Source organism: Terrapene carolina, unplaced genomic scaffold, assembly GCF_002925995.2.
Source record: "Terrapene carolina triunguis isolate 2854851 unplaced genomic scaffold, T_m_triunguis-2.0 Scaffold210, whole genome shotgun sequence".
In the NCBI taxonomy this organism is placed as follows: domain Eukaryota; kingdom Metazoa; phylum Chordata; order Testudines; family Emydidae; genus Terrapene; species Terrapene triunguis.
The window spans coordinates 6,015,727-6,031,130 of record NW_020664561.1 but is presented as its reverse complement, the minus strand read 5'-3'; the positions used below and the strand labels follow the sequence as shown (position 1 = coordinate 6,031,130).

Here is a 15,404-nt window from a genome sequence, read left to right as displayed (position 1 = left end):
AGCCCACTTTTTTGCCCTGTACACTGGGGCCAGGCCTTGCCCTCTGGTTTTTACCTGCCTGGCCGGCAAAGCCCCGTCCCATGGGGGTTAGCTCCCAGCATTGCATCCTGGCTTGGGGGTTTTGCCCGCAGTGTTGCTTGCTGGGGAGGAGTGGGGTGGTGAGACAGTCCAGGAGAGATGAGTGCAGATGGCCGCTCCCTTCCCATCCCCTATAGCTGTTATGGTCACGGTAACGGGGGTCTGTTGAACTTGCGTGGCTCATTTCTACCTCTCACACTTTTAAAAATAGATCCTCGTCCCTCCCAAGATGTTGTTTACACGAGGGGCTTCATAACGGATTCTAGAAGACACTGCAAAGGTAACTTCCAGGGGGCAGGGGGCATTCTGTATGGACTGTATGGGGCGGAGGCAGCATGGTCACTGGAAAGGCAAGGAGGAGACTGCCAGCTGGCTAGGCTGGTCTGGGCTGCTGTAGAGAGGAGGGACTGAAGTGGGCTCGAACGCGAGCCACGCCAGGCCCTGGCAGGGAGCACAGAAGGGATGGCAGCAGGAGGAAACTGTCAGGCTCATGGATTAGGTGGGTGGGCCTAGGCCAGATGCAGTGTTTAGAGGGGTGCCCCATGCTGCTCCAGGTCCGTGTGGATGGGTGCACTCCCCCCTCTAGGTCACAGTGTTTAGGGGTGTTCTGTCCCTTCCAGGCCACTGTTTATAAGGGTTCCCCTTCCCTGAGTCAACTCATAGAGGTTCCCCTTCCCACCACATTACAGTTGATAGAGAGACCCCTTTCCTTTCAGGGTCACAGTTCATAGGGCTGCCCTCTCCCCTTCAGGGTTGCAGTTTGACACAAAGTCTTATGGCTGGCCCAGAAATACATGGCAAACGTGTGGCCTACAGAGTGCTCAGTGATTTTTGGGGTCCAGCTCTGCCAGCACCCACTCCCAGCTCACCCTTACATCCTCCAGCTTCCTGCTGTGACCCCCTAGTTTGCTGTGACATGGAGAGTTGGGCTCCCAAGTTCATCTTTCAAAGACAAGCAGCCCTGTTCCAATCCCCCCGCCCCCCGATCACTGATCCTCCCCTTCTCCGTGCCCCCAGTGACAAGCCCCTCTGCGGGCTACTTGGGCTACTGAAGCCCAGGTGTCTTAGTTAGCACAGAGGCCCGCAGAACACAGAGCTATGCCCTTTGTGCTCCGGGGCCATCCCTTCCGCAGGTGCTAGAGCTCTGCTGGGCAGAGTGCAGGCCCAAGGCAGGATGGCAGAGCAGGGGAAACCTGTGGTCTCTGCTGCTCACACCTGCAGGCAGTGGCCATGGGCAGATGTAAGGCGAGCAAAGGTGGGAGATCCACAGAGATGATCTGCTTTCCCTGAGGTAGGCGTGCTAACGGCTAATGGCTTCCTTCCCACACCACCCTGCCCTTCACCAGCAGCAGAGTCCACGAGACAGAGGCTGGGGTGATCACAAGAAAGCCCTATAGGAGGCTTTCTTCTGGGAGGAAAAAACTCTTGTCACCTAGCCCCCCACTCCCAGCATCTCTGCCAGAGCTGCCTTGCTATTGGGAGATGCAGGAAAGATGCACCTGTGCAATTACTTCAGTGGGTCTTGGAAACACCTGATTGAGTTTTATATACCCTTGTTTCTATCCTATTCTGAAAAATAGGTTAATGGGCTGCTGTCAACTCTTGTGCCATCCTATAATGGAGAAAGGGAAGACCCAGGAGCTTATAAACTTCATTGTGCTTAACCACACCACATATCGCTGAACTTTGAGGTGGTTTGCAACCGTTAGCTCACCCCGTCTCACAGCACCCCTGTTAGCTAGGGATGTATTATTCCCATTTAGGAGACAGGCAAAGTGAAGCAGAGAGATTAAGGCCCAGATGGCCCCTAAATTCCACTGGAATCAAGTGACTTGGCCAAGGCCTCAGAGAAACACAGAAGCAGAGTCAAAATTAGAACTAAGGAGGTCTTTGCTTCAAATTCTGTGTCCTCGCCTCTTGGCACCATTTTACAATGTATGCAAACAAAGCTTATTAATGTTGGTGGGAGTTAAATGTAACATCCCTATGTTGGAACCAAAAGAAGACAGCAGTGGGGGTATTAAACTATTGATTTTTTATAGGCCAATTGTTCTCGTGTGTGTACTCTGTTCTCTGCACCCCTCAAATTCAGTCAGTTGCTAGTCATATTCTGGAGTGGATTAAGAAATTCACTGGAATAGAGTTGCACAAACTATGAAGCAGACTACGGAGTAGCTCACTGGGCTGGGGTTGCTATAGTACAATAGAAGTAAGTGAAAGAGAGATCCAGCCCAAGTTTTATAATAATTCCTTACCATGACTACCCTAGTATTCTACAGTAATGGCCCAAGATGCTTCTAGGACGCTGTTGTTAGCTGTTGTGTTTGGGACCGTTGTAGAGCCCTGCAGCATTAGAGCTCGTGAATTTCAGCTGAATCTTTTTTTCGGTGAAGAATGCAGATTTGGCAACATCAAAATATTTTGCAAATTCAGTAAGTTGTTTTGGCTGGAAAAAACCCTAACAAAATATTACCCCAAAATCGATTTTTTTTTTTTAGCTTGAAACAACTTTTTGCTTCAAAATTTCCTTTCATTTAATGAAAAAACAATTGAAAATGCTTGAAACTGAAATGAAACATTTAATTTCAGGTTGAAGGAAACTTTTTTTTTCTTTCACTTTTCAATTCTCTGAAAAATGGTTTTGGGTAGACTTGAAATGAAATTTAATTTTGTTTTGTTTTGTTTTTGACTTGCCGGTGAACCGACAAATCGGTTATTCACACAGCTCTATGCTGCATTTTACAGAATCATAGAAATATATCGCTGGAAGGGACCGTGAGAGGTCATTTAGTCCGGACCCCTATGCTGAGGCAAGACCAAGTATACCTAGTCCATCCCTGACAGGTGTTTGTTCTTTTGTATAATGACTGCTGTTGAGGTAGAATGTGTCTAGAGTGGAAAATTTAGTCTCCCCTCAAATTCTCCTATCCTAAGTTATTGTTGAGAGACCTTTGACCATCTGGTTATTATAATTCATGATGTAGACAGGACGGTTAGCATTGAAGCCAAACCAGCTTCTATCAGGAGTCACTGTAACAAAAAGGCTGAGGCCTGGCCTACACCTAAAACTTATGTCAATCTAGCTACATTGCTCAGGGCTGTGAAAAATTTCGTGGCCCCCAACCCACACGGTAGGTGCAGCAAAGCTGATTGTAGAATTCTGTCAACTTAGCTTCCACATCTCAGAGAGGTGGATTATCTACATCGATGGGAAAACTCCTTCTGTTGATGTAGGAAGCATCTACGGTCCAGTGGCACTGCTGTAGCACTGTTGCTGTGCCGCTGTTGTGGAGACGGAGCTTTTCAAAGGAGTTTAAAGGAATTAGATGCCCAAATCCCATTGAACTGGGAACCTATTTGGGATTTATGTCTAGCCATTTCCTGGTGAGGGGAGATGAAATTTCGCCAGAACTGTGATATAGTTGTGCATATGAAGTTGGGATTTTTAACTGAATGAAAAACAGAAACCTTGAGTTGTGCTACTAAACGCTACAGTATTTTTCCATTCTCCAAGCAGACTCTTCCTGTTTGGGATTTTGGGTAGTGTAATTATTATTCACTATTTGTATCGTGGTAGCTCATCCAGGCCCCAGTAAAAGATCTGTGCCCCATTGTGCTGGGTGGTGTACACCAGTATAATGAAAATATGGTTCCATACATCTTACAATCAATGTATAAGACAAGACGAGAGACAAGTACAACCCAACAGGCTCTTTCCTGTACTAAGAAGTACTGTAATGAAAATGACCACTAGAGGGCTTTCAAAACTTTGAGGATGACATTCACCTCTGTGCAGAGAGCCAGCACAAGGATCAGGCGGGCTGGGGTGCAGGGCAGAAGGGTAGGAGAGAGAAAGGGGAGATATTGAGACTCAGCATGGGGCAGGAGGGACGGCAGCTGGCTCCAGGCTGGGAAGGAGGATCCCGGGGGATCCTACCTGCTCCCGGGCCCATTCCAGACCCTCCAGATCCCACTCTCTGCTCCCCAACCCAATCCTGGGTGCCACTGCAGCTTCTGCAGGTCCCCTCTATCACTCCTCCAGCTGTACACAAGTTTACATGGGAGCAGAACTCCCAGCATATTTCCATAGCAGGGATGCTAGGCCTTCCTACACCGCCCCCCCTCCCGGCCCCCCCGCCAGGTTTTCACCCATCCCCAGGCCCAGACACCACTTAAGTCTCATATAAAATGTATTTTAAGGACGTAAGTGGTGTATGGCCTTTTGCGCAGGGGTTAGGGTGACCAGACAGCAAGTGTGAAAAATCGGGATGGGGGTTGGGGGTAATAGGCACTTACAGAAGAAAATGCCTCAAATATCGGGACTGTCCCTATAAAATAGGGACATCTGGTCACCCTAGCAGGGGTGTATGCCAGCCTATTAGCATAAATTATATTACAATATTTAGATACAGCTAAAAATCACAGAAAACTGGGATCAGCCTTGACAAAATCCCAAACCTGAATTGATTTCCTGATACTTCTCAATTGTCTGCGGTACACATGAGAAATGTAGTCTGTCAAACTATTGGGTTTCTTTTTAAAATTGTGTCACTCATTCAGTGCACTTTATTTCCTCGGGGTCTTTAAATCAGCATCGGGCAATCATTGCAAGTTCCCCAGTTCAGATCGGGCTTTTATCTGAATGACCCACACCTGTTGTTCCTGAAAAACTGCTCAGGGAATTTCTCAGGAACAAGGAATTTCTACTTTTGTTCTGGAAAGGTAGATGTAGCATTAAAATTAAACATAGTTTTCACAGGGTATATCTAGACTGCAATCATGGGGTACGACTGCAGCTTGAGCTGACGTAACTGAGTCTGCCTTAATTTGGCTAGCTCAGGTATTGGAGTAGTGAAGCTGTGACAGCATGGGCTAGCCCTGGAAGTGATTACCCCAGGTTCCAGGCAGGATCATATACGCTGCAGCAGCATGGGCTATCTGATCCTGCCTGGAACCCAGGGTAATCACTTCCAGGGATAGCCCGTGCTGCCACAGCTTCCCTGTTCTGGGACCTGAGCTAGCCAGATTCAAGCTAACTTGGGTACATCGGCTTGAGGAGTGTAGATGTACCCTTAGATTGCAAGCCCTGTGGGACACAGACCATCCTTTTGTTCTGTGTTTGTACAGCACCTAGCACAATGGGATCCTGGTCCGTGACTGCAGTTCTTAGGCGTTACCACAATACCAATAAATATAAATAATAAATGTAACCAAACATTATTGAACCTCAGGAAAGCTTCAGGGTTGAAGGTTTACATTTACAATACAGGACAAAGGTGCAGGTGGGTTTGTATTTTATTCAAAGCTGTTCATCCTTAATGCTGTTTTGACCTCTTTCCCACATGATTTCCCTGCGTCAGGCTGGGTATCTTTCCCATCCACAAAGTTAATATGAGTCGAAAGCAGTTTGAGCATTTGTAATAAAGACAGTTTGGAATCCCCTTGATTACAGTAGGTTTTGGATCTGGCCTTATGAGAGATGACTGTTAGATCATGTACGTGCTGTCCAGTGATGCTTAGTGGCAGCTACTGTCACACTCTGTAACACCTTGTGCATTCGTTCTCCAATCGGTGCTAGACGTCTCAGGTTACAGCCGTACGGTGGCTGTAAAGGGATATGCCACATCCATGTTCACAGTTACTGATCAGCTGTTAAACAGGAAAAGGGACAACAGAGAAAATGGAGCAGGGCCATGGGAGTAAAGTTTCCCAATAGGAATGCTGCTGAGGTTTTATCCGGTGATAAAAGTCCATCTTACCCCACAGCCCCACCAAAAGTGCAAAGGAAGTGTTTAGAAAAAAATGCCTGAATGGATGTGCTGAGTCAAATAATTCCTGTAGTCTAGGAGACGGTGTTCCCTAAAGCTAAAGCATGGCACTGCTACCGTGCCCATTTCTAGGCTGGGCAGTGAGAAATGTGAGTGTTCATGATCTGTTCTTTCTGTTTCTCGGTGGCGTTTGGTATGAAGCTCAGTTTTCTCTCCTTGGCCAGGCCACTCAGGTGATGTAACAATGAATGCTAGTGACTGACAAAACTTGGCTGGGACGCAAGTGACAGAAAACTGTTTGCCATTCCATACAGGAAGTGGCGGCATGGTCCATCTGGGTCTTTGTGGCAAAATGGACTTTCCTGAGTTTATTTTCCTGTGAAATGGGTCTGGTAGCTGCTTGGCCTGGAATAGGGTCTGTTCTGGATCATCTGAAAGTTTCTGTCTCGAGCAGCAAATATAACTGAACTGCATGTAAAATTCTAAGGGTCCAGCTCTGAATTGTGCAGCCACTTAGAAATATCACCAGCAATTTGGAATATGTGCAACACACTGGCAAAACCTTTGCTCCCTTACCTGTAGTAAACCCCCAAATTTTCCCAAGGTAGACTTGCCATTAGAAAGAATCTCCAATCATAGAAATCAGAGGCGGAAAAGGGCTGTGTCTAGTCTATCTTCCTGCTAATGCAGGCGTGTTCCTTCCAATATATTCTAGAGCCAGGACCTCAGACCTGAGCACCCCTGAACTTTGACAAAGGTTGGCTCTGAATGTGAACTTTGCATCTGATGACTATTTGTAGTACATTCTCATGTACTTTGGTCGTTGTGGGGCTGGTTCATAACCCTTTGACTTCAGCTGGCTTTGGATCAGCCTGTAGCCTGGGAAGTGTCGTTAGATAGGGTGATCCATCAGTGCGCTAAAAGAGAAATTACTAAAATGTCCAGTCATGGTAAGGAATGTTGCACCCAGTAACTGAAACATTATACATCATGATGTATGCCCATGCCAGCACCCGCTCACCTAGCGACTGTTTTCCGAGTTCAATGCAGCCCTGATTTGCAGCTGGATTCTGATTTTGTTTTTCTTTCTTTTCTCCTCTTCTCTCCACCCCAACAGCGCCATGGCTACCTATTCTGCTACGTGTACCAATGCTAGCCCTGCCCAGGGCATGAACATGGCCAACAGCATTGCCAACCTGAGACTGAAAGCAAAGGAATATAGTTTACAGAGGAACCAAGTACCGACAGTCAATTAAACACTGTCTCAAAGAAAGAGTAAAACAAAATGACACCCGTCCTGCTTAGCAGTTTGCTCATGCTGAAAAAATAAACCCTGAACTGACTATTGGGACAAAAGCAGGAGAAAAATGAACTGCAAATTAGTTATGATGTTCCTCTTTCATTGTGGGATAATGCCACCACTTTGTGTCAGGTTTATCGCTTCTGCTCAGTATACTATGAGCTTCTTCAGTTAAGGACAATTCCATCCTTGTTGTTTATTTTATACATGACTGCAAAAGAAACCCTATCAATCCAACCTTTGAACTTCTCCCCTAGACTTTCCTGAGGTTCAGCACCGGGTCCCTCACCTCCTGTGCCCCAGCTCACTCTAGAAAAGGGAATTCTGAAGCCAAACCCCTCTGTTGTATCCGCATGAGATCGAAGTATCCTTCCATCGCTCCAGACCAAGGCTGCAGCTGCAAAGTCGTTATCATTAGCCTCTGAGGAGGCTTTTCGAGCAACGCGGTGGGTTCCTCTAGTCCAGTTGCCTGAAATGTTCAGCGTTTCATTCACACCCATCTTGAGTTTAGAACTTATTCGCCTCTGTCTGATTATTTCTGGCCCAGCCTCTTTGAAAAGCCAAAGAAGAGAAGATCCTTCTCAAGCTAGAGTGCGTGTCTGCATGGGGGAGATTGCTCGGGAGCTCAAAGATTAGGACTTTGCCTTACGCTTCTTTCTATACCTTATGTTTTGTGCCACAGGTAAAGGTGTTGTCCAAACGCATTTGTTTTATATATACTGTATATATTTATATATATAAGATATACATGCAAGCTTGGTTGGTGTTTTTTATTAAACAAAATAAAAATACATTGAAAATGTTCAGGATGTGTGTGCTCCAGCCAAGTTCCTAAAGAGACAGATACATATTGGAGTGCCAGATTCCCATTTATGGTCGTATGCTGCCCTCGATCATAGCAATAATAAATAGCTTACACTTAGAACATTTCATCTCACAGAAGGCCACAGCACATTACAAGCTGTTGGCCAAATCCCCATGTCTTTAGTCAGGCAAAACTCAGGATCCAGTTGATCCAAATCTGGAGGTCAATATTCAGGGCTAGATCATCTCTTCCTATGGGAAAACCTATCTGACGAGGCCCTGGGGGAAGAAATATTGTGAAGTTCCATTTGTGGAGTGAGTAGGGTTTGCTCCTCCAGAGAAGTGAGGACTCTGGTCCTCCAGCACTTCAGATCCAGTCAGATCTTGGGAAATCCACCGAAGACACAGGACCATCCACTGAGTGCGGTGCCAGGCGATAGAGGGGGTTCTCCCACCATGGAGGGATTACACACCAAGGTAAGACAGCAGGAGCCAACAGTGCTTTTTCCCCTGAAACGCCCTCCCCCTTGTGAGACTCAGACAGGGATGAGATTCCTATCAGATCCCCTTCTGTACTTCCCCCCACAGTCTAGAGAGAGGAGGGACAACATTATGAAGCTGTCTTGGATCTGTGCCTGGAAAGTTTCCCCTCATGCATACGTCCTGAGGGAAAGATGATCCCCTTGTGCTTTTACTGCTGCCAGTGGGGATACACCTGAGTGAAACCAGAGGGTCTGCTTCTGCCAGCCTTTCTCACGCCAAGTAGCACTTATGTACAGAAGTAGAGCCATTGAGGGCCAGGTGCTGAGACCTTTGCTCATGCTGAGTAGAACTTTGCTCCTTGAATGGACCCACTGAAGTCAATGGACTGTTCAAGGTACTATTCGATGTGAGTAAGCATTGGGCACTGATCTGATGATTATATATACACAGAGCATTTCCCAAACAGTACCGTAGATCTATATCTAGGTGTTGAAGCAGGCACCTTTTGGCTGGAATATGGCTTTGGTCTGGCAATAGGCCCCACCATTCTAAAACCACGCACAGCCATTTAAAATGAAGGTGAAATGTTACGTAGGCAGAATATGAATTAAAATTTAGCCCGAGCATCGGGCTTAACACTTGCAAAAAGCATATGAACCAAGGGCCAGATCCTCCACTGGTCTAAACGGGTGTCACTCCGCTGACTGCAGTGCTGGGCTGATTTGCATGAGGTGATGAGCTGGCCCCCATGCAGCCGAGATTTTGGTTGTATCTAAAAGACGGCGCCTCTGTGTGCTCTGGCGTGGATTCGTTCAGGACTGAATCCAGGGGATGAGCGCCTCCTGCTGAGTCACCAACACCAGGGTGCAACTGTGCTGCCCAACCTTACAGGACGATTCATTTAGGAGTCCACATGCCATGCTGGACAGATAGACTTGCCTTCCCTCCCTCCGACTTGAGTAGAATTTGCCCTTCAAAACAGATCAACTTTTTAAGCAGATTGGCCTACCCCTCTAGTTCTCTATCTAACTCTGCTTAGCTTCTGAGCTCTAGCTGGCCGGGTCACATGCAGTTGCGGATGTCCCTAAGAGTTCTGTGTGTGGCATGAGGATGTCATAATACAACCAGGCATTGCCTAGTTGGTGCCAGCATTACGCTTCAAACTTCCCACCATTGCATCAGGGTTGTTGACCCTCATGATTTTATTGGGATATTTGGTGGGGTTCCTAAAGCCACAGGTCCTGGAGTCACATGATTGCAAGAAAATCTCTGCTTTCATTTAGCATCCCCCTACTGCACCCCGCAAAATTCTAACCCTTGTGGTTGTGAAGAAAAGCGAGACAGTGTGACCAAAGTGTCATCTAAAGGCTCAAAAGTTAGACAGTAAAGAAAAATGACCCAATATTTACAGGACCCAATGCCCTCAAGTGCAGGGTGGGGGACAAACCAGATGACCACTTGGGGTCCTTTCAAGTTTTACATTTCTATGAATTATTATTTTTAAGTTGATCTTATGATTTATTGGGGGTGACTGACTCATGATTTTTGATTACCTGGGGGATGACACTATTGTTACACTACCAAAAGTGCTGTTCTGCTGGTGGCACAGCAATCGACAACTACTGGTGTTCAAATCACTGCGGGGCATAGCCCTCAGAACAGACTGAGGCAACACAGTGGTTAAAATGTATGGCAATATACCTATCTTATAGAACTGGGAAGGGACCCTGAAAGGTCATCAAGTCCAGCCCCCTGCTTTCACTAGCAGGACCAAGTACTGATTTTGTCCCAGATCCCTAAGTGGCCCCCTCAAGGATTGAACTCACAACCCTGGATTTAGTAGGCCACTGCTCAAACCACTGAGTTATCCCTCGCCCCCAAATGACTGTGACTGGCCTGCACTCAACCTCTGTCTGCTGTTACCATCAGTCGATGGTAGTGCAATAGGGAGAAATTTAAAGGAAAAATGTTAGTGTAGACACAACCAATGGGACTTAGATATGTGCCAGGACAAAGACACCCTTTAATTATCCACTCTTTCCAGCACCAGCCTACAGATACATCCTTGAAGGGGATAGGAATAAATTTACAAGAAAGTATAAATATTGGAAAGCATTTAATGTTATCTCCAGTTTTCTGAGGTGCATTGTATTATCTAGCAGGGCATTAGGAGTCATGACTCCTGGGTTGTGCTGCTGTGTCCACTGCCGACTCACTGCGTGACATTGGCCAAGTTATTTCACCTCTCTTGTGCCTGGCTCTCCTACTTTGCAATATGGGGAGACTAGTACTTACCTACCTCACAGGAGTGTTGTGAGGCTTCATTTATGGAGCTGTTCAGATGAAAGGAAATAGCTCAGCACAAAATACTATGTGGTGTCTTAAACTATGAATTCGGAGCTGCATTTTCCCAGCAGAGAGAAATTGCGTCCTTTTGGATAACTGTGTTTCTGTGTTGGGGTTAAGAAGGGTGATGGTTCATCTTCACAGAACTCTTGAGATCAGACGCTGTGTGGAGAGGTCCAATCACCATAGCAAACTTCTAGGAAATGGCTCAAAGAGCTTCCTTTCTTTCTCGGCTTTTAAATTGATACTTGGGGTACTTTCAGCTCACCCAATCCTGCGCCAAGCAGAGCTTGGGGGAGGGAACTCACATTCAAATTAAAAGCAGGAACCATATCTTCAGCGTGTGTGTATTGGCATGGCTTTGATGAAGTCAATGGAGGACAGATGCTAGCTGAGAATCTGGGCCAAAGTTTTCAATCAATGAATGCTGCATTTTTGTAGTACCCTAGCCCGTCTCCACTTTTTGATACACCACGAGGCATCTTCTGCAGGCAGAAATCACTTTGAGTCTCAGCAAAGGGCTGGTCTACACTAACCCCCCAATTCGAACTAAGATACGCAACTTCAGCTACGTGAATAATGTAGCTGAAGTCGACGTACCTTAGTTTGAACTTACCGCGGTCCAGACGCGGCAGGCAGGCTCCCCCGTCGACTCCGTGTACTCCTCTCGCCGAGCAGGAGTACCGGAGTCGACGGCGAGCACTTCTGGGTTCGATTTATCGCGTCCAGACAAGACGCGATAAATTGAACCCAGAAGTTCGATTGCTTGCCGTCGAACCAGCGGGTAAGTATAGACGTACCCAAAGGAATCCATTTCTTATGCTGGTGGGAAAACAGCTCAGAAAGGACGAATGTGCAAACTCCCGGGACCAAAGTTGCCCAATTTGTGTTCCCTGAATTGTTGTGACTCAAACTGAGATTTGCCTGTAAATACCAGGACTTAATTAAGGCCTGATCCTGCAAACACTTATGCACATGCTTAACTTCACTCATGACAATAATCACATTCACTACATGTGAGTAAAGTTATGCGTATGTATAAGTATTTGCAGCAGTGGAGCCATAGAAATGTCTCCAGGTTTTGCCTTATTATTTAGGTGGCGATGATTTTATTTTTGGTGAAGTCGTCCCGTCTGCTGGATTCTCACCCTCCCATTGGTAAACTTCCACCAGATCAGAGTGGGAGTATCCTGACGAGGGCCAGACACAAAACCACCACATCCAAAAATGCACCCAGCACCCACCAGCTTTTGTAAATGTAGTCCACGGACAAAGCTGATCAACTGCAGGTTTTCATTGCTGATGATTTCAACCAACAAGCGATTTTCTATTCATCTACTCAGCAAAAGCGCAATAGTGTGATCACACGTGTTCATTCTGTATTTTATAAAACTGTATCAATATACATGCAAATTAGGGGCCTGATTGTGAAGGCATGAAACTCTCCACAGCTTTAGTAGAACTTCCAGGTGCATTGTGTCTGGGCTTCTTAGATGTTACCTAATTAACTCTTGGTGTCACAAAGTTTGGGGACCCATACGGAAGAACATGTTCATGAGACGTATCCCCCTCTGACACTCATGGACAAATACTGATGAGCAACTCTCCACCATTGGTCTGTCCAAAAACAAGGTGGTGGTGGACTGTATGAAATTTTAAGTGGGGGGAGGGGAAATAAAAACACTGGGAAGATGATGGACTGGAGCAAACACCACTGAGGGGTTTTGAGATCTTGTGGAAATATATTCTGTAAATTATATCTTGCTTTGTGATGTAAAATATACTATGTTTGACTAGAATAGAAATGATCATTTTCAATAAATGGAGCCCCTGCCGCCCTTTCCATTTGTTGTCATGCATTTGTGTCTGCTGCGCTAGTCTGGAGAGAGCACCAGGGGCAGGGCACCGGAGGAGTGGCAGTTGAACCAGAGCCCAGTGTCACTTTTCTTTCCAGGGTCTGCTTCTGGAGACTGAGGCCTGGTCTACATTTCAAAACTAGATTGACCTATCTACATTGGTTAGGGCTGTGAAAAATTTCATGCCTAACCCCTGGTGTAGACATGGCTAGTTCAATAGAAGAACTTCTGTCAACCTAGCTACCACCTCTTGGAGGGGTGGATTAACTGCATCAACAGAAAAAACGATGTAGGAAGCATCTTGTCATGGGCTGGCCAGCCCTTGGAGGCAAGCTGTGCTCAGCCTTGCCCCTGACTTAGCCGCAGAGACCCCAGAGAGGGAGATCGGAGAAGACATCAGCTGCGACTGGCCATTGTGGTAGGGTTGCCAGGTGTTCAGTTTTCGACCAGAATGCCCAGTTGTAAAAGGGCTCTGGCGGCTCCGGTCAGCACTGCTGACCAGGCCGTTAAAAGTCCGATCGGCGGTGCAGCGGGGCTAAGGCAGGTTCCCTGCCTGCAGTGGCTCTGTGCAGCTCCTGGAAGCAGCAGCAAGTCCCCCCCTCCAGCTCTTATGTGTAGGGGCAGCCAGGGGGCTCTGCACACTGCTCCTGCCATAAGCGCTGGCTCCACAGCTCCCATTGGCCAGGAACTACAGCCAATGGGAGCTACAGGGATGGCGCCTGCAGATGGGGCAGGGCGCAGAACCACCTGGCCGCACCTCTGCATAGGAGCCGGAGTGGAGACATGCCACTGCTTACGGGAGCTGCTTGAGGTAAGTGCTGCCCGGAGGCTGCACCCCTGATCCCCTCCTGCACTCCAACTCCCTGCCCCAGCCCTGATCCACCTCCCACCCTCCAAACCCCTCAATCCAAGCCTGGAGCACCCTCCTGCACCCCCAACCCCCTCATCCCTGCCCCACCTTAGAGCCTGCATTTCCAGCTGGAGCCCTCATCCCCACCTCTGCAGCCCAACCCCCTGCCTCAACCCTGATCCCCCTCCCTCTCTCCAAACCCCTTGGTCCCAGTCCAGAACACCCTCCTACAACCCAAACCCTTCATTCCCAGCCCCACCCCAGAGTCTGCACCCCCAGCCAGAGCCCCCACCCCCCCCCCGCACCCCAATCCCCTGCCTGGAGCCCCTCCCAGGTTTGATTCCCCCTGCCAACAACACATCTAGCGGTGTTGGGGTTACAAATGGTCTCTTAGCCAAGTTTGTAGCAGGATCATTGATCTCCACTTGGCCTGACCACCACTAGAGATGGACAGAGTGTCACACTGAGCAGGCCTGCCTGACTTACATTCTCCCCTGGCCTGGGAAGAGCAGCCTGGAGCTTCAGAGGCTCCCCAGTGCAGTCCACCACTTGTAACGCCAACAGCCCTGGGTTGTTACCCAGTAAAGTCAGTGGAAGGCTTTCTAATCACCTCCATGGGCGCTGGCTCAGACCTCACTGGGTACTTGATTAGAGTCTGTAATAGATGCACACCCTAATTTCTAGAGTTGGTCAAAAAATATAAGCATATTTTCATGCGAAATTTTGCAGTTTTAAGGTTTTAACATCAAAGGGATCCATTTTTAGATATTTTTTTTAATCTGATGTTTTTACTCCAAATTCTTTTATTAAAAATATTAATGAAATTGGTCTTGACATTTTTCATTTACCAAATACCCACAAGAAGCATTTCTACAATGTCAACAATTTTTCTGAAAAAACAAACAAACCCAATTCATTTTCCAAAAAAAACCCAACCCCTTTTTTTAATTCTAAAAATTCCCACCTGCCCTACAGCTATTCTTCTGCACAACTTTAAAAATGCAGCTAACTACGTCTCAGTGTGGGTAGGAGGAGGGCAGGGAAAATGAACTGTGAGCTCACCCATGTCTCACCCAGAGCTGCTGAGCTGTAGCTCCTCAAATGGAATTTCTTGGCATCGATGCAAGTAAAACAAGTAGATTTTTCTCTAAGTGGGGAAAGGGGTGGGTCTATGGACAGGCCAGCCCAGAACATTCGTGTGGTTTTAGCGCCTGGATCTCTCCATTTATGTGTTTTTTGACTCCCTGTTGGGTAGGGGCAGTAGTTTAGAGATTGAGAGGAAGTGGTTGACAGGTAAAGTAAATGGGGCCTTCTCCAGAGGGAGAAGGGGGTTAGAAAAGATACCAGCAGGTGGAGGAAAATGGGTGTGGGAGCCCACTGGAGTTTTGGGGAGGCATCAGGGAGGGGAGGAACCAGCAGGTGGGAGGGAATAGTATGGGGCACTCAGCAGATGGGGCAGGTGGAGAGAATGGATTAGTGGGCAACATGGTCAGATGGGCATGAGGGCCGATAACCTAGATGGGGAAACAAAGGCTCTCAACAAGAGGAGGGCATGGTAAAAAAGCAGGCAGGTTTGCCTCACACACCCACCTCATTCCCCAGGAGTGAACTAGCTAGAAAGGGTAAAGAGGGTGATGACTCATTGCTGCAGCTGGTTTCTTAAGAACTCGTTATAAAGGAGGGGAGGGAGCTGAAGGTGGGCCAAGCCTGGCTGAGCCTTTCTTGTCAGGATTATTTTTTTGATGAGGAAGTTTCTGTTAATAATCCAGAAGGATTGACAGTATTTTGGATTTTACTAGGTTTGGTTTTATTAACTCAGAGCCAGAAGGGCTGGATCCATGTGGCGCGGAGGTGCAAATGGATAGAATTATTCTGTAGCAAAAATGCAACACAATCAAAACCCAACACAATCAAAAACC

General features: G+C 47.2%; 1 protein-coding gene across 2 annotated transcripts in view; it reads left to right on the top strand.

Annotated features, from left to right (window-relative positions):
* LOC113407218 (paired mesoderm homeobox protein 1) overlaps window positions 1-8,289 on the top strand; it is a 76,517-nt gene extending 68,228 nt beyond the window's left edge. The window contains exons 4-5 of one of the 2 annotated variants that reach the window (XM_026655427.2): window positions 290-358; window positions 6,964-7,047. In XM_026655427.2, the coding sequence (XP_026511212.1) occupies window positions 290-344 (55 nt within the window). In that variant the 3' untranslated portion in view covers window positions 345-358; window positions 6,964-7,047. Of the gene's footprint in view, window positions 1-289; window positions 359-6,963 lie in introns of both variants that reach the window. The other variant, XM_026655426.2, reaches the window with a different exon arrangement.
* Window positions 8,290-15,404: the final 7,115 nt, after the last annotated feature.